Below are 18,342 nucleotides of genomic sequence, written 5' to 3' on the forward strand. Positions count from 1 at the left end.
ACCTTCCCAAATAAAGCCTCAAGCCCGTGGTGGGAGATGCACAGTTTGGGTACCAGTCTTGCACTGGTCCCTCGGGCAAGCTCCCTGCCAGGCTGGGGAGACCTGGATCTGGAGAGCAGAGATTGGCTTGTCCCCTCATCCCAAAAGGCAACTGGAGCTTTCCTAAATGTTTCATCAGGACTTTTATAGGAACACGACATACACAGCGTTGAGAAGTCCAGACATTCCTGTGGTAAGAAATTCGGGAGAGTGCTGCTGCCACTCAGTTTCAGGGCTTTTCCAGCCTGTCTTTAATTACAGTTTTCACCCTGTTACCATAAACCCAGCTTTATTTCCCTTCTAAACATCAAGGTTTTGCAGATAAGGAACATTTCCATCTTCCTCCTTCATGAACTTAAAGCTAATACATCTTAAAAAGCTCTTTAAGTCAGCAGATCTTTTGGAGTCCAGAGTGTGAACTTTATGTAGGGTTAAAGCAATTAAACTCAACACTCCTGTATTCTGCACATTTGTAACAGGAGCTTATTTAAAAAAAAAAAAAATTGCAATGAAGTTTAACTTCTGGTCAATTCTACTTTTATTTTTAAGCATACTGAAAATATCCCTTTAAATTACTTCCTAAAAAAATTAAGATTTCTTACATAGTAGTCTTGTATTTACTTTGTATTTAAATCCAGTTGTCTCAACAGAACAGGCTAAGCAGCAAGACTTCCTTTCTGTCTCTTCCATCAGTGTTTCCTACTTCATACCCAGGAACACCTTTAAAAGGCAGTGCAGTAGAATAAATAAAACTTTTCAGAGCATGTTAAAAGCATATTTTCACTCTTTAAGTGCCTTAATTAATTTGGCTCATCTGTGAAGAAAATAAGAGGAGTTTTTAGGTATTAAGCTGCCATCACTAAGCCACACACCTCGTTTAGTTTCACAGACTCTCTGAACTTGAAGCTATTAATCTGGATGAAGAACAATGGTGAACACAGGACTATGCTGGTCGACACATACTAAGTATAAACTCTTGATTGCCAAATTATGACTTTACAGGAACTGTTTGAATAGCCAGAAGCCAACAAGAGCAACAGCAGCAGCACATTCAGCAACCAAAGCACTTGAGGACATGCTCAGATGTGAACAGTCTCACTCAGCCCACATGCTAAAACCTCTAAAAATTTCTCAAATGCTTTGATAAATAAAAAGCATGAGCAGGGGAGAACACTGAGTTGGAAACTAAGTTATTGTTCAGTGAAATGCATTTAATTACTAGTTCTAGGACTGGTTTGGAGGGAGGCTCCACAGTATCTTCATTTTAGCAGGAGCACACATACTTTTCAAACATATATTTCACTCAAGAATTAGGATGCCTTCAAAACAGGAGCGTGATTCAGTGCCCTTCCAGCATTTTCTAACCAAATACCACAAAAATGCTTCCCTTGCAGAATGTCAAGGGGAAGAAAGGGCAAAGGAGCAAAATCCAATCCGTGCTGGAGTCGGAAGCTGAGGAAGTTTGTCTACCTTGCAGTGAGATTCCCATCTGCATTTCATTGCAGCAAGTGTGAACCCAATCAGTGCAGGTTAAATATACGTCAGATCCCTGATTATTGTGCTCTGACCTCTGTGGCTCAGTCGGACATTATACATTCCTGCTACATATTGCAGTAGTTAGAGAATCGATGCTGTTTTTAACAAAAATATGTATTCTATGCTACATATGCCTCCATTTCTTCACATAGTACAAATTTCTTGGGGTCTTTAAACAAATATTCATGCTGTTCTGTCACTACCCAAATGGCCCCTTCGTAAGGCACTGGATCAAGGCTCAGAAAACCCAAGTTTAATTTGTCTTGTCCATGCAATTTTTCTTTCAACACCTCAAGTATAGTCTCTTTGGATCTCCTGATCCCCATGTACAAAACAAGGATACTTCTCTCTCTCTCAAAAGATTGCTGTGAACAAACATTTAAATTAGTGAAACATTCCTGCAAGAAGCTGATGGGTCCTGCATACATGCCATGCAGAAGAGATTTCCCAGTTAACATGATCCATCATTTTTTCCACCACAAGGAGCTCCAAAACAAGCCACCACAGACTAAGCAAATTCCCAGGGTGGGGGAGAAACCAGTTTAAAGTTAGGGCTGTTGACAAGTCCCAGCCTCTCCATGTGCTCTCAACCCTGATCCCTAAGGGAGCTGGTTCGTGGAGCTGAACTAGAAGAAACTAATTCTGTTGAAAGAGTCAATAGCATTTCACCAGCTAAGTGTCCAAACTGCTCCACAGGAGGCTCAGAGGAGCTTCAGCAGCAGCACACAGGACATGACCACTCCATACAGCTGTTGTTGGAGCTGTTGCCTTGGCTTTACCACAACCATCCCCTCACCAGTGCTGAACACTGCAAACAGAGCTTCCAATGCTCAAAACTTCAAGCAGTCACAGTTAAAAACAACTCAGCATTTTATCATTTGCCATTATGACTGGATCTACTGCTAAAATGTAAACCTACCACAGGTTCTTAAAATTACCAAGGAGGACGGATGGTTTTTAAAATGCCAAAACTGCATCACTTACAACAAAACTAAACTAACATGAAGAGGACTGAGCCTACAACAGGCTTTGTAGAACAGCTGCTGATGCTCACTGGCACCTCAAAGGTTCTGGATTTGGCCTTGACCAACACCAATAGGAATAGAAGGTCCTACTGAGATACCCAAGTGCCTTCACAGATCAGTGACGGTCACAAAATTACCACACACACAATCACAAAACTATTTTTGGGCAGCAAGTGCAAAGTGTGGCACATGTACAGACCATAACTGGTTTAATGTGGGCTGTTAACTCAGCTTCAGCAGCCTGTATCCATATGAGATATGTCATCAGAAGCACAGTGTGCCTTACCTGGACACTATGCTGGAGCCATTGTAGAGGTCGCTGGCGTAGGACAGCGTTGCCAGGGGTCGGACAGAATTGTAGCGTGTGAACTTGGACAGACACTCCTGAAACTCATCCAGCTGGCTGGTGGTTCTGCTGTCATCTAGGGAGAGACAGCAGCGTTGGGGAGGGCAGAAACACAGGAAGAAGATAAACTCAACAGCAAACAAATAAATAGAAAAATCAAGATACGTCTTCATGGGATACCACCTCTGCTTGTTATCTGGGGAGGATTCTTGGTCAAAACCAGGCTTTCCCTCACCTCTACCATTACCTGAAGGCACTATGATTTTTCTGAGCACAGATTAAGTCTTTCCACTGCAATGCTGGGTGAACCTACTGCGCTGAGAATCTGCCTAGAAATCAAATACAGCTTTCCTGGCAAGCTCATCTATTTTATTCACATTCAGAGCCCATAGGCCATATAGATTATTAACAGAAAACCTTTAAGCATATCAAAATGCACTGTAAAGGACATGTCTAGTTCTCTGTGGGGGTGAAAGTATATTCCTCTCCTTGTTCTGTTACATTTGTCTACATTTGGTGTCAATTACATTCAAAATACCTTTTAGTAAAAAATATTTGTCTTGATATTCCAAAAGCAACAGAGCTAAGGGAGAACCATTTCAGGGCTGGAGGAGGAAGACAAGCATGAAACCAGAATGCTCCCTGTACTAGAAGTTTTGTGAAAATTATGACCTTCAGCAGACAAGGTGAAATCGAGCCAGCTTGAATAATTATGATAAATATTCTGTGGGAAATGGAACAGTTTACTACAAAAGTTAAAAGTAAATTGCAGTGTAGATAGTTGAAAGTCATTCTCTGAATTCTCAGAAGCCTCAGCTTTTCTTGGTAGGAACATAATTTTTTTAAAACCGTTTCGAATTTTAGTGTTTTGTAAACAAGGAAAAATTCTTAACTTAAAGCGATGCCGCATGGGCAAGTCTGGGTTCCCAAAACTATCATGGATTTGCAGCCAAACACGAGGTAGAGCCTTCAGGCTGTGTAATAGCCCCAAAAATTTGCAGTAGTCCTCCTCCACCTCCTCTAACCCTCCTACCTTCACTTTATCTTTTTGCATCAGTGCATTTTAGGGGAACTAGAGCTGCTGGTTTACAGGTACTGCACACTTTGCCTCCTGTTCCACCACAGCAGCACACACACACACACACCACTGAAATCAAATTCCACCCACTAGCTAAGCCATCCTTATCAGCAGCATAAGGAAATGACATGATCCACTTGTTAGAAAGGTTTGGAAACACTGGGGTGAAAAAAGGAAGAGGTTGATCTATAAATGCAAAACCCAGCTGTGCTTTCTTGTGGGAAAACACAGAGAATAATCCCTTTCTGCACCCTGGTAATTCCTTGCCATCAGAAATTATTATCTCTACACTTGTAAGGCATTTTAAAAGTGTCCCTTATACGCTGTTTAATGTTTGATCATATAAAGGAACATTGAAGGCTAGCAGTAATTAGCATGTTTAAGGGTACTAGCATATACATTACCCATGTCAGATGGATCAAAAGGGGCAAAATGAACAAAGTGCTGCTCCAAATTAAAATCATCAGCACCTGACCACGACAGAAAACAGCTTGAGAAGCAGCCCATAAACATCAGTCAGCGTTTTCCAAAGACTGTTTTCTCGTTTGACACTGTGGTAGGGACAAATAGCTGCTACCCTTCCATTTCCCTCATTTAGAGATCAAGCACACAGTCCTCCTATAATTTATTCTCTATCTGTGCCTGGAAAACCGAGTGTTATTTCTCAAGACATTTTCCCTGTCAAAGTGCAAGGCCATTTGATAATTACAGTTATATTATGTATCCACTCCCTACTCCAACAGTCAGAGGCACTGCTTCCAAAAAGCTTTAAATCCACATTAAATCCTATTTAAAATGTGTCAAAACGCAGGAATGATTTAAGAGAGGAAAACATAATCAAGTATCATAGGTTATTCCTTATTTAGGAGAAAACCTGCATTTGCAAATCCTCTGCTCTTGGTGCAGCTGACACATATGAATACAAAAAACCAGTTTCACTGCATTCATATTTATAGTTCCCAATTACAAAGAAAGATGTCCTCTACAAGGGAATGCTGGGAAGAGCCCCATTTGTTATCCTTGGTTAATAAGTATTATTTTTACATAAACACAGTTATGCATCACCAAGATAGCAGTGCATGAAAAGATCTCAGTGTGATTTGGGAAGAGCTGCATTCTGCAAAGCACCTGCTGGCACTTCACAGGGAACTGCCTGGACACATACAACGGGCTTCTCCAATATTCCAGCTACTGAGGCAACCTCTCAGTGTGCTGCATTCCCTCTTAAAATCATTTTGCTGTGCACAATGACTGAGAACTGAGTCAGTCACTGCTTTGAAGCAGGTAGAAGACGTAGACATTTCCAACTTAAAGCCATTTATTAATTAATTTGCAACATTTTTATTTGTTTATTTACTTTAACAGGACTAAAGCTTAAAACAAATTCAAGGAGAAGGAAAAATCCAGGGGTTTGTACCCCAGCTCTCCTGCTGATCTGTGCCCCCGGAGGTTGGTCCTCGCCTTCTAAGGTTATACATAGAGATGCAGCAACCTCTTCCTGGGTCCTTAATGCTCCTAAGAGGTTTCTCCCACCCCCTGAGGGCTGGCTGCTCTCCTTGCAGTCTGTCACACTTGATACGGGCTGCAGCTCACAGCTTGGTGCTGCAAATCTCTTGGCTGCCACAGTCCATTGCCTGAAACCTTCTTCCCCAAGCTGGTTTCTTCCCCAGAGGGGCTGCAGAACAACCCTCCTCCCCCTCAAGACATATTCATTTGACCCTCTCATTTCTTAAAATCTTCAAAATCTTGTCATATAATTAAGAACCATCCATCCACTGGGTAACAATTACTCCTGCTGCTGTCACACTGCTACTCAATTATGAATGAGGCAATCTAGGCAATTTTAAAAACAGCTGCTAATTCTACAGAACAAGCCTTAAATCTAAGGTGTGCCCCTTGGGACAACAGCACTGCTGCACACTCAGATTCTATACTTCAAGTCATTTGTTAACCAAGACTCAATCTAGACAACATAAAGGATAACCTCCAAGTGTCCTATTGCATGCTAAATACAGGAGAATTTATCAATTTATGTTTATACCCCTGTAGCATTCCAATAGCAATGTTTTTAACTACTGGCTTTATACTACATCTAAGGGAAAGACAGCCCAACCACTGCTGTCAGGCATTTGCATCTTCAGAACCAGCACCAGAGAAACTGTTTATTGTGGGTTTTGCCCTTCACAGTACAGGATTACAAACCAATACACGTGCCCCTCCAAAGTGACAGGATTAAGTTTTCCAAATTTAGCAACTTCAAGAAAAGCAAAATGGGATGATTTGAGTAACACGTAAATACGTACAGCCACACTCCCATGCAAGGGGGTGAAAGCTGCTCTCTCAAAAGCAAGGCTTTTCTGAGAACTGGGCACTGCAAGATGCCAGAAGCGGGACACCACGCAGGAGGAACTCACCTGAGACACGAGTCATCCTGGTGGAAAAATAGCACTGCTCTAGGTCCTCAAAATGAGCTGTGAGGCGCTTGCGGCGCGAGGCGAGCGTGCTGTTGTACCACGGCTGCTTTTTGGTCTGAGGGGAGAAGGGAGAACACTTCAGAAAGGAAGAGCCAGGCCTGGGTTCCACGTTGACAGATTTCACCCAATTATAAACAATTATACAATATATGTGATGGGTTAGAAGTGTAAAATGACAAATTAAGAATCTTGCCACGGTCAACAGTTAAGTCTTAGGGTTCTATGACGCACAGTTAGACAACCAAAAAAAGCTGCTTTTAGATAGTTTTTGTTTCCTGAATCTTTGCAAGATTTAGCCTCACACACAGGACAGGCAGCCCCAACCCCTGGGGAGACCTGTCTTGCATTTCTAGCAATGGACAGCAGAGGCCATCTTCCAACTTCACAAGTCAAACAGACTGTACAACAAATACTCCCCAGATCCCTGGCAGACAGCTCATTAAAAGAGAAGGGGGTGTTTATTTTAATGAGTTAGTTACTCAATTACTTCCTTTGAAGCAACTCAGTAACTCTCTGTAAAGCTAAGCAAACAAAGAGAGAAGGAGAAGACGGCATGAAGTTCAAAGGTTAATTGAAAAGAAGTCCATGAAACTCATCATTAAAAACATTTCCCAACCTACCCAAGCAGAAATAGTGAGAGGCAGAAGGAAAGGATTTAAACTGCATAAGCAAACTTTCCTCCTGAAGCAAAACCAGAAAATGCAGTACTCACCATTTTAATCATAAGTAAGGAAAAAGAATTAATTCCTCTACTACACAAGAAACACGAAGACCCCCTTGCTTTAGTTTCTAATTCCCTCAAAACTAAATTTTAAAAGATTTAAGAGCCACCAAGCTCCCTGATGAACAACATTGCTGAGCACATACAACGCCCATAACGTCACTCAGTGGCACTAAAACCCACTCCATGCACAACTCCCCCTCCATCCATGCAGGAGAACGGGCTGTCCTCATTACAGTCATCCAGCAAACTAAGTTTACAGCCCACTCACATTTTTGCTTGTACCTGCATAAGCAGTAATCTAACACTTTAGGGAAAAAGCAAGCCCCAAGCAGAGAAACCTCCCAACACCACTTCCCACCCGAGGCCACACACTGTCACTGTGACAGCACTGATGGGTCTGCACAGCTTGTTTCATCTCAAAAGCAACTCCAGTCCCAGCACACAACACTGGGAAGTGCTCCTACATCAATACCTTTTAAATACAATTTTCTAAAATTCTACAGCTGTAAGAAATACCTAAGAGAACACTTTTATAGCTTCTTCATATGATTTTTGTGCACCAGCCTGCAGTGGCTCCAGCCTCTCTCAGCACATCAGGAGAGATTTGGGCTCAAGACAACTTTAAGCAAAGAACAACCACTTCAGTCTCAAGACAAGTTGCCTGTGCCATGATGAGTGACATAACCCAAGCCCGAGCCTGATCTGCCAGATAAGCCCAGTCCACCCTGAGATGGAATCAATCATGGCAAGTGTTTGTCTGCTGTGCCATTTCCTGCTGGGTCTCCAAAGATCCCCCTGGAGCAGATCTCAGGTTGGCACAGGGTGACCCAGCTGTGCTGGGGAATCAATCAATCTGCATTAACCCATTGTCATCAGACCATCCCCAGCTAAGCATTTCAATCTGCTCATGTTTTACCAAAAATACATATTCAGTTTCTATCAAGTCTGCTCCCGGGCTGCTTGCTAAGCAATGCTGGGCAACAGGAGGAAAAATAAGGGAAGAGAGAAAAGATACACAAGCAATTTTTTATTCAGTGGCTAAAACTACTGTGGTTGTCCTAGTTGAGGACAATAGTTTGGATTGCTCTTATCAAGAGTGATTTTACTGTCTGAACTCCACCAGGTGCTCTAAAGAGTCCTCCAACTGTGAAAAAGCTTCATAGCTGTACACAAGCTCCTTATTTCTAGCAGGAAAAAGGACACTGCCATTAAATACTACCTGCAGAGTTCCCCAGGGCCTACATGACCTGTCCACTATTTACTTCTGAAGCTCAGCCTCTGGAAGAAAACTGTCCTGGAGCTTTGTAGTATATAAATTCTTCCCTAACAACATGTTTTTGAGCAATGCAAAAAGTAATTATATTGAGAAAGAAAGCTGTGCTGTCCATCCTAGATAGTTCTTACTGCTAGCAGTGCCCAATCTATAATTTTTGCCATGACTGACAATTAGGGAAAAAAAGCACAATTTAGTTTATATTTTTAAAACTATTTTTATGGTAAAGTCTTGCTAAAATTAGACTACCTTTGAATAAAGTGTTTAACTTCAAGGGTTGTCTTTCAGCTCCCCATCCAAACATACATTAAAGTTTAATTTGAAAATTTGTACTAGAGAGGACAGATCTTGCACTCTTGAGGACAAGAAATTGCATTTGAGGACAGAAAAGATTATTCTCACACAAATAAGGCTGTCATACAGAATGACTAAAAAGTCTAGGTTGTTTGTTTTGGGAGCTCACCAGCAGGATAGCTATGCTATTCATTTTGTATTTCAAATTGGAAATACTGAGACAAGTAGTGTCAGTGGAGAACAAATACAGCGTAGCACATCAGAGTCCTGAACATAAAATCCACATTTCACCTGCCCTCTGAAGTGAGGCAGAACTACAACTCCTTGTTCAAGCAAAACCCTCCCAAGACCACAGCAGCAGGAACAACAGGCTTTTTCCCCCAGACTAATAGATGGGATTTTCTAATTACCAATTAGTTATAGAGCTGCAAACACAAAAACCTGTGTGCACATGTATATGCCCATCAGCCCAAAACTCAGGTGTTTTTTCTTTACATCAAATAAGATCCAACAGCACTGCTACTTGTTGTTTACCAGTTTGATGCTGCTGTGTTCCAGGGATCCACCACCACCACCACCAGAGAGCACCCAAGGCACAGCTGGAACGTGACCAACACTCCATCTGTCCAAATCAAAACTGTTTAACGTTTTCGGAGCTGTGAGCTGGGTATCACTGTCAGCTTCTCAGCCCAGCTGAATCTCTCTGAGCTGCAGGACTACAGCAGTGCTGTCTGGAATTCGGGAGGCCCTGCGGATTGGACAGTTTGGAGGCTGCCTGCCAAACAGCTCCATTGTGTATGCAACTGTTTACCCTCTATATGCATTTACAATACAGTTTGTAAGGCCCTGACCAGGACAAACTACAAAACAGCTGCATGTTTGGAGTGTTCCTTGTTTTCAAAGTCAAGCTTGATCCACAGCTACTTCAGCCAATGCAAAGGGTCAGGGATTTACCTCCCTTCCTAAACGCTGCCCACTTGGGAGATGAAGAGCAAAAAATACCCCCTTTTCCATGGAAGAGTCAGCTTTAGGAAAAAAGATGTCTAAATATATTACACCAGATGTCTTTCTCCCAGTCACCCCTACAGCTGCAGTTGCCCATACAACCAGCTAAAGCATTTCCAAGACTGGTACCCTGGAGATGGATGAAGGTGCACCTCAGCTGCCCAACCTCCACATCCACTCTCTCACCCCCCCCTCGTGCACAGACACCTGGATTATCTTACCTGGGAACTGCCACTGAAGCCTGGAGGCTGGCTGTACTCCGTGGAGTCAATAATACTACTGCAAAAACAAAACAAATGGTCTGCTTAAATCACTGTACAGCCATCCTTTACCATTTTTAACCTGTTTGCTATTCCCTCCTTGACACTCCACAGCATATTTGCCTTTGAAATCCATTTTACAGACAGGGAACAAAAGGTTATATTTTGTTTGGGGGGTTGGGAGAGATTTTTTATTTTTTTTTAATACAGAGTTCTCCTAGAGCAGGATGCTGTCACACACAATCATGTGTAGTGCAATCCAATAATTTCTGATTAGAATGCAAAAGTATCTTCTGTATGAAATATGCAGGACAAGACATTCTGAAAATAACCTGTTTCAGTTCCTTTTAAAGAAAAAAAAAAAAAGGCAGTTTAATGCCATGGCATTTGAACAGCACTGTGAAGGGAAAAGCTAGAGAAATCAGTGTAAGACATAGACTAGTATTCCAGACAGTTTTAAAGACACACAAAACAGGGACAAGTAATGAAAAACAGAAAACACAAAAAAACCAAAAAAACCCCAAAAAAACCCCAAAAAAACCCAAAAAAACCCCAAAAAAAACCCAAAACCCAAAAAAACCCCAAAAAAACCCCAAAAAAACCCCAAAAAACCCCAAAAAACCCCAAAAAACCCCAAAAAACCCCAAAAAACCCCCAAAAAAACCCCAAAAAAACCCCCCTGACAGCCAGGATTACTATTATTAGAAAATGCTAAACCATACATAGCTACATAGTACCTATAATGACACAACATACCTTAAATCATTATTTTCAAAACTTAGCAAATGCATGCAAAACAAGTGAAATTTTACTTTCAAAACTGCAAAAGGATCTACTGATGCAAGAAAAACACAAGTAGTTCAGTGTTCTGCCACACACAGGCAAAATATGCAGCTCCCACAGTAAGACACCAGAGTCAGATTAAAGCACCTTTGTCACTCAAATTTCAAATACTTTCAGGACAAGTAAAGGTTAGTACACAAGAACAGCATTTTATTAATTATGAGCATCAACACGATTTGTTTCTAAAAAATCTTTGTAACTCGCTTCTGCTTTGTCATTTGGCTTGGACAGAAAAGAAACTATCTTGGTTGGTTATTCTCAGTCTTTCCTACAAGGTAACCTTAGATTTTAGCACTGACTAGGAAAGCTGAAGGTTTCTTTCACAAGCTGCTAGAACACTGCTGTAAGTCCTGGTTTTGTCAAAGATGATTGTACCTATTGATGATCATATGACAGCTGCCAGACCTGATCCATAGACTTTAGATTCTTGGTCATAAACCAAGTGGTTTTGTTGAAGTGTCAGCTGGGGCACCTGTTAAGTCCAGAAGAATGAAACAGTGGTACTAATGCTTAAATGTTTCTCAGAATGTTTTCAAGCTCCCCTGGAAGTGGAGAGAAACAGAAAGATGAGAGATAACCACTAATGAGACTTAACAATTAACTTGGACGTTGAGACTGACTGAATTCTGTTCCAGGCAAGACAAAAGCTGCAAACCAAGAAAATCTAAGGGATAAAAATGATTACTTGCTGCAAGCTGCTGCAAGGGAGAAAACAGCAGAGCTGTTGTTTCAGAGGCATGGTTGGGGACAATGAACTTTAAATTAGAATGTGGCCACAAGAAATAATGAAACATGTACAGCAGATCCTGCCAGGAACAGCAGGAATAACACACTTGGCTGGAAAGCGATGAAAAAGTGCTTCCCTCTGAGACAGGTACAGTGGCAATTAACAGCAAAACACACAGACTTATAGTGTCTGGTCTCGTTTTGCTGCAGGTTGTCTGGTGATGTAAAGCCTTCAAGAGTGCAGACGTCACCCCCCTAACCAGAATACAAATTCAAACTCATTTCTGTGCAGTGCCTGTAGCTGAGTTAACTGGGATATGCTTGAATGTTTCTCCTTTCAAAAAACAGGAAGCAAGTGATCAGAAAATTACAGAAGTGCCCTCTCAGTTCTCTTTTAAAAGCTGTAACGTTAGGTTCTGATAGGAAATTCAGCCACCCCAACGTGACATTTAAAAACTTGGAACAACAGCAACAAAAACACAGCAACCTGCAGACTACAAACCCCATTAGAGGGGTGGGAGGGGGTAATTAGAACAAATGGAAGGGAAGGAGGATCAGGATTTCGATAACTGAATCAGAGTTACCAAGCAACTCATTTCCAGATCAGAATCTTCCCCCAGAAACTCCTATTAGTGACGGTTTGTTATTGCTGTTACTGCTGAACAGCAGTCACAGGGAAGTTGCTTATTCCTATCTCCTGTTTGCACCATTTACTGGGAGCAGAAATAGCACGAGCGCCTGCTCGGAAAAAAAAACAAACCCCACACAGAACTATTTGTTCTCTTCCCTTATTCTGCCCCTCTTGTTCTCTATTAGTACACAAACCCAGCAATCTGCAACGCTGTAAACAAGCCCTGTGCTATTACCCAATTTAATATTTCATCATCCCCTGTGTAGGCACAAGAGAAAACACGTGTCCCTCGCAGCCGAGGATGTGCTCAGCAACCACGGCTGGGCTCGGTTTGCTGCTAAAGAACCTCTGAAGGAAGCTGGGGGCAGGCACAGTAATTTCACATTTGGAAGATGTTAATAACAGGGAGGGGGGGAAAAAAAAAAAGCTACAAACAATGAAAAGAAACAGAAAATTAATGAAGCGAGCCTGTGATTTAGGGGGAGTAGATGAATAAGGGCAAGTCACTAGAGACCGGATAAAACTAAATTCCAAAGAACTCTATTTTCTTGAACTTTAAATTCAAAGGGTAAAGAAATTTTCTTCATCTCATCTCCAGTCTGTGATAATCTTGTACTATTTATAAGATACATTAGTAAAGTGTTATACAATTATATTTCATTAGCAGGGCGTTAAGCATGTTAACAAGTAATATTTCAATTTAAATATATCATTTTAATTCACTGATAAGTTAAAAAGTCTCTGCAAGTTTAATATCTTTTTAACATGGAAGTGAATCCATCTCAAACTATATTTGTATTTCATTCTTAGTGGTTCAAGGCATCTCTAAAATGCACTCTTGAGATTAAATATTTCTGTTAACAGAGTTGAAAAAAAACCCACCAGCTGTTCTGCACCATCCTTTTCAAGGAGCAAAGTTTGAGATATTCTTCAAAACTCACATTTCATGTTGAAAAGAAAATTAATTTCAAGTGGTAGGCCTTTCTGGAATCTGAGTTATGGTAATTCACACCAATTCTATTACTTGAACTACACACAAAATGGTCAAGGATAGGGCGGGGACAGAAGCTACAGCAGTCAGGCAACAACTGATGCCTGTTCAGACATTTCCTACATACCAGTTTCTCTTCCACCACTCAAGGCTACTTCTTAACACAGGAATGTCATTGAGAAACAGATATAAAGTCTTCTCAAGCTCAGAGAAAAAGGCAATCCCACATTCCCTAGAAAACCCCTAAATATCCTATTATATCAAACCCCTAGTGTGTTGTACCAGAGGGAAAACCCAAAAGTTCAGTACACAGCCAAGATGGAACCAGAAAGGTATGAAAATGTTGGCCAAGAAAAAGCCTGTGGCCTCTGCTCCCATCACAGGTCCAACCCACTGCCATCTCCCAGGAGAGCCCAGGGGAAGTACATCAATCCAAAAATCACTAAAATACTTTGGATCACTAAAATATTCACTAAAACTCTTGGGCTTAAAACATTATTCCAGCCTTCAACAGATAAAAGAGTTCTTTGGGACCTTGTTACTTAGCTTGGCTCAAGCAATAGAGATATATTTCTACTCATAAGAACAATCTCCTGTTAAAAAAAAACAAAAAACAAAACAACATTTCTAGGCCTGAGGGCCTTCAACACATAACAAACTGAGCCCAGTCAGAGCTCAGGTTTTCCTCAAGCATCAGTACCGTGGAGCAAAACCAATCTATTTAATAGCCAATAACCAGGAAACTAGTAGAACCTGACAAGAATCTCATCAGCTTCACAAAACTGCTTCTCGGCAAAACAGCAATAACCCATGTCAAGAAACACACCTGCACCCAAAAAGAATTAAAGAAGCAGCGAAGAGTTGAATTACAAATGCTGTTCCCATCCATCTTGGCCTTATTCCTGTCCCTTCCCTCAGGGCCAGCCAGAGCTTCATAGAAATATGGGAGATTCTGGTCTCTGTGTCCAGAAAAAGCATTTTGGTAGGAAATCCCAGCTCCTCATCAGAGCACTCTAAGTCTCTGTAGGAGAGGAAATCTGATAATTTTTCCTTCCTTACTCCTGGGCTATTAAGTTTAGAACTGCTAATAGCAAAAAATCTACCAGTACAGTTTTATAACAGAAGTTGACAGTTTAGAGAACTCTACTTTTAAGAGATAGGAGAGATGATCACTTAATAACATAACCCTGTAAAATCAGAGCTTTCTTACTACCAAAAGACATCTATAAAGTACAGCACTTCAAATCCTGGCACATGCAATTTGGACAGAAGAAACATCTGCAATTTTGTCATCAAGAAACCAGACTATGCAATATTTCAGACAAAAATCCACACTGAAACTATGTCATTAGAAAGGCATTTCATTAAATCAAAGCAGACAGCAGATAAACAGAATCAACAGGCTGTATATTTTAAATTTGGATCCCCAGCCTGTACCTTTAGCTATTCACACCAGAGTGGGGAAGCCAGAGGACACCAATATCATACAAAATTAAGACCTTTCATGCGCCAGGCAGAACTGCATAATGTTCAGAAAAGGTAGCATGTAAATAACAGTAATATTCCATATCATAGCAAAGGCCTATGACTCAAGTTTACTAATCCACATGACATTTAAAGCCATCAGCTTTCCACAGTATCTGGTTTAGAGCAGGTTTTTCATTCAGCTGCAGACTCACAGGCTTTTTCTTCACATAAAGTTTATATCCATCAGAAACAGAACAGAAAAATACTCATGGCACTCACAAACGAGCTTTGCTTGTGTTTTGGCCACGGCATGGGGAGGACCAGCAAGTACAGTGCAATAGGGACAGCCTGAAGTCCAAGCTGAGTTGCAAGCTCCATACCTGTGTGACGGTGAGGGAGCCTCAAACTGCGGCACCGTGCTGTCCTCACTGACCGGGGAGTACAAGCCACTCATCTCCTGAAACCAGAAAGCCACGTTACAGCAAAGCTGGCAAAGCTTGAAGAGTATGTCTAATACACAGTGTTCACATAGTATTTCTTGTTTTCCAAGCAGATAACCAACTGTGTCTACATTTATCCAACTCTTACCTAAAAATCTTTACTGTATGTGACGAAACATTGATTTTTCTTCAATTTCTTTTCAGTTATCATTCCAACCTGATTTCAAAAATTCTACTGCCCCAAGAGGGGCAGTTCTGGAGTTTATACTTCAAAAACCCAGTAGATTTGGTTAGCAACCAATTGCCTTGAACCCAGCATCTCCCTTAAACATGGCAGAGCATGCAAGCTCTAAGTGCCTTTTTTGAGATCTGTGCAAACTTATTTAACATCACAACTGCAAAGTAAAGCTGGATATGGGTCATGGCAAGAACAGCCACAAGGCAGCAGGGCAAAGGTGGTGCCCCAGACTTAAAAGAGGATCTATCAGTCTTCTCTGGGGCAACTGCACAAGACAAACTTTGCACATAAACTTGGCTTTGTCCCCGTCAGACTAAGTCACCACTGTGTACCCAGTATGAGGCTGTCTTTCATCTGTTTGGGAAATGGAAGCTATGCAGGATGCAGCAGCTCATTAGTCTGGGGAGCAAAGAGTGTCCAGGACAATATTACTTGTGCTTTCAAACTCCCACTAGGTGCCCATTAGTTGCTAGGCAGAAAGTAGGATATTTGTGACCAGAGAGATCCCAGGCTTTAGAGGTCAGAGCCAAGGTCACCACCACACACCAGGAATGTACCCCAGCTGCAGCCCACTGAAATCCCTGATTAAAGAGCAGAGAAACAGGCAGCTGGATATTCTTTGAGGGATCCCACAGCTTTTGGGAATAGCTTCTCCTAAATCTCAAGATGTATTTTACCAGTCTCAAGAAAACATGCTAAGGTATATTTATTTCCCCAAAGTTCGAGAAACATTTAGGGAAAAGAGGTCTGAAAATATTCCAGTTAGCTATTAGATAATGGGAAGTTTCTGCAGTTGTATTTATATTTTGCTAATTCATCAGCATGCATATAAATCATGTGAAGAAACCTAAAAGGCTTTTGGGTAGTGGTTGGGAGCTCATGCTGACTGCTCAAGATGAGCAAGAAGAGAGAAGTAGACCTGCAAACTGAATCCCAAGAAGCTTTAAGGGAATCCTATTTTGAGAGGTGGCAGTCTGATGTACTCCTGAAACATCAGCTTCCTACTCCAAGATTAAACACTAGAATGATTAGAGGAAAGGACCAAAGAGGAAGCTGAGGGCTCAGTAAGGACAAAAGGACTGCGTTGATGGGTTTACAAATACGTGGAGTATAATTTGGAGCAAGAAAAAGAGATCCCCATTATTAAGGATGAGTGAATATAAGTGAATTATATCAGGAGGTAGCAGGAATCTGTTCGGACACGCAGCAGGAATTGGTTCTGCTCCTACCCAGTCTCTGCATTACAACTTTCGTGCACCCCCCAATCCCCCTCCATTTCAATGGTGACATGCTGCTAAGATTTAAATGACCTGTGCAAACAGCCAGAACACTGCAACGTACAAAAATCATAGGTTCTGATCAATACACTGCCTGTTGATTTCTAGCAACTACTGGAAAATACTTACTACCAACACAAAGAAATTGAAAGAAACGATTATATAAGAGCTACCAACCTGCAGCCTCCACACATCAACTAAATGAAGGAATTAAAGAAAGAGCATCATCTGTTCATTTTCCCATTACTGACTCGAATGCCATAAATTTAACCCAGCAGCCCCACAGCAAGGCAGACAGCTTGATGAAAATGAAAAATTGCCAGAGTCGGAACAATGTCTGGGCGCCTCACCTCTACTCGCTTAATATCTTCTTCCAGAACACTTAGCTCCTTCTGGATCTGCTCCAATTGCTGTGGATAAGAGAATGGGAGAAGTCTAAATCAATCTCCACTGCACCACCAACAAGATAAATTGCCGTCTTTTCACAGAGGAGCCTGAACTATCTTAACCAGCGTGGTACACAATTCCAAAGTCACCAGGCAGGAGGCTCAAATGCTCAGATTAACATAAGTGTGCACACAAACCACATTCAAGACAAAGCTGTTATTGTGAAACAATGGAAAACAAGAGCATGAGGTACTTTGATATCAATCACAAAGAGACTCACGTTATTCAAACTCATACCATTATGCTCCTCCAGCATCTTTCATGCAAGGTATAACTGGCTCACAAACACCAAGGAGAGACTCCTTGAATTGTCTGGGTTGGAAGAGACCTTAAAGTTCATCAGGTTCCACCCCCATGCCATGGACAGGAACACCTTCCACCAGATCAGGCTGCTCCAAGCCCCATCCAATCTGGCCTTCAACACTTCCAGGGATGGGCCAGCCACAGTTTCTCTGGGCAACCTGTGCCGGGGCCTCACCATCCTCACAGGGAAGAATTTCTTCCTAATACCTGATCTAAACCCACCCTCATTCAGTCCAAAACCATTCTTCCTTGTCTTGTCACAATTAGAAAAAAACACCATGAAAGACAGTAATAGTTATCACTTCACCCTTCAACGAAAAATAAAATCTTTTGCTAAAAGGTTTTAAGAGTATTTTTCATGCTAGCAGTTAACCTGTCATTTGCCAATTTAAAATTAATGATAAAAGTTTTGGATTGCAAAAAACCTATTATGACTAGGAGCAAGATTTGCTCCTGGCACCAATCAAGCACCACATGGCATTTCTTTCAAAGGTGTGATACTTAACTTGGATTACACCATGAACCCCAGTCAATTTGAGGACTATCTCTGAAAGGGTCAGAAGGAGACTTCCCCTCTCAACAGCCCTTTCCCTTCTTTGTGTCACATTTAATATTTTCCAGGTTTTTCAATTACTTTTCAGTCAGTCAGCAACCTGGCTTCACTCACCTCTAACAACCGTGAAGCCACAGACTTGACAAAGATTAACACCTAAGCAAGGACATCATCCCATTTCCAGCCCCAATTCCCACCCTTATTCAGCAGACATTCCCACCCAGTCACTCACAGAGCCCAAACCCAGCCTTGCAAGGCCCAAACAGACACACTTCTCTAGGTGAGAGCTCCAGGTCTGGACATAAACAGACAAAACTCAGCTCCAGTGCAAGTCTGGTTCGCCAAGACGCACAAGTCTAAATAAATCCCTGG

General features: G+C 41.6%; 1 protein-coding gene across 2 annotated transcripts in view; it reads right to left on the reverse strand.

Moving 5' to 3' along the window:
* Nucleotides 1-18,342, reverse strand: part of COP1 (COP1, E3 ubiquitin ligase) — a 118,000-nt gene that overhangs the window by 83,184 nt on the left and 16,474 nt on the right. For both annotated transcript variants that reach the window (XM_027658493.1, XM_027658492.1), the window contains exons 7-11: nt 17,018-17,077; nt 15,093-15,169; nt 10,016-10,073; nt 6,439-6,553; nt 2,887-3,022 (exon numbers count right to left, since the gene is read on the reverse strand). In XM_027658493.1, the coding sequence (XP_027514294.1) occupies nt 2,887-3,022; nt 6,439-6,553; nt 10,016-10,073; nt 15,093-15,169; nt 17,018-17,077 (446 nt within the window). The remainder of the gene's footprint in view (nt 1-2,886; nt 3,023-6,438; nt 6,554-10,015; nt 10,074-15,092; nt 15,170-17,017; nt 17,078-18,342) is intronic.

The sequence above is a fragment of the Corapipo altera genome, unplaced genomic scaffold (assembly GCF_003945725.1).
Source record: "Corapipo altera isolate COAL_440 unplaced genomic scaffold, ASM394572v1 79, whole genome shotgun sequence".
Classification (NCBI taxonomy): Eukaryota; Metazoa; Chordata; class Aves; order Passeriformes; family Pipridae; genus Corapipo; species Corapipo altera.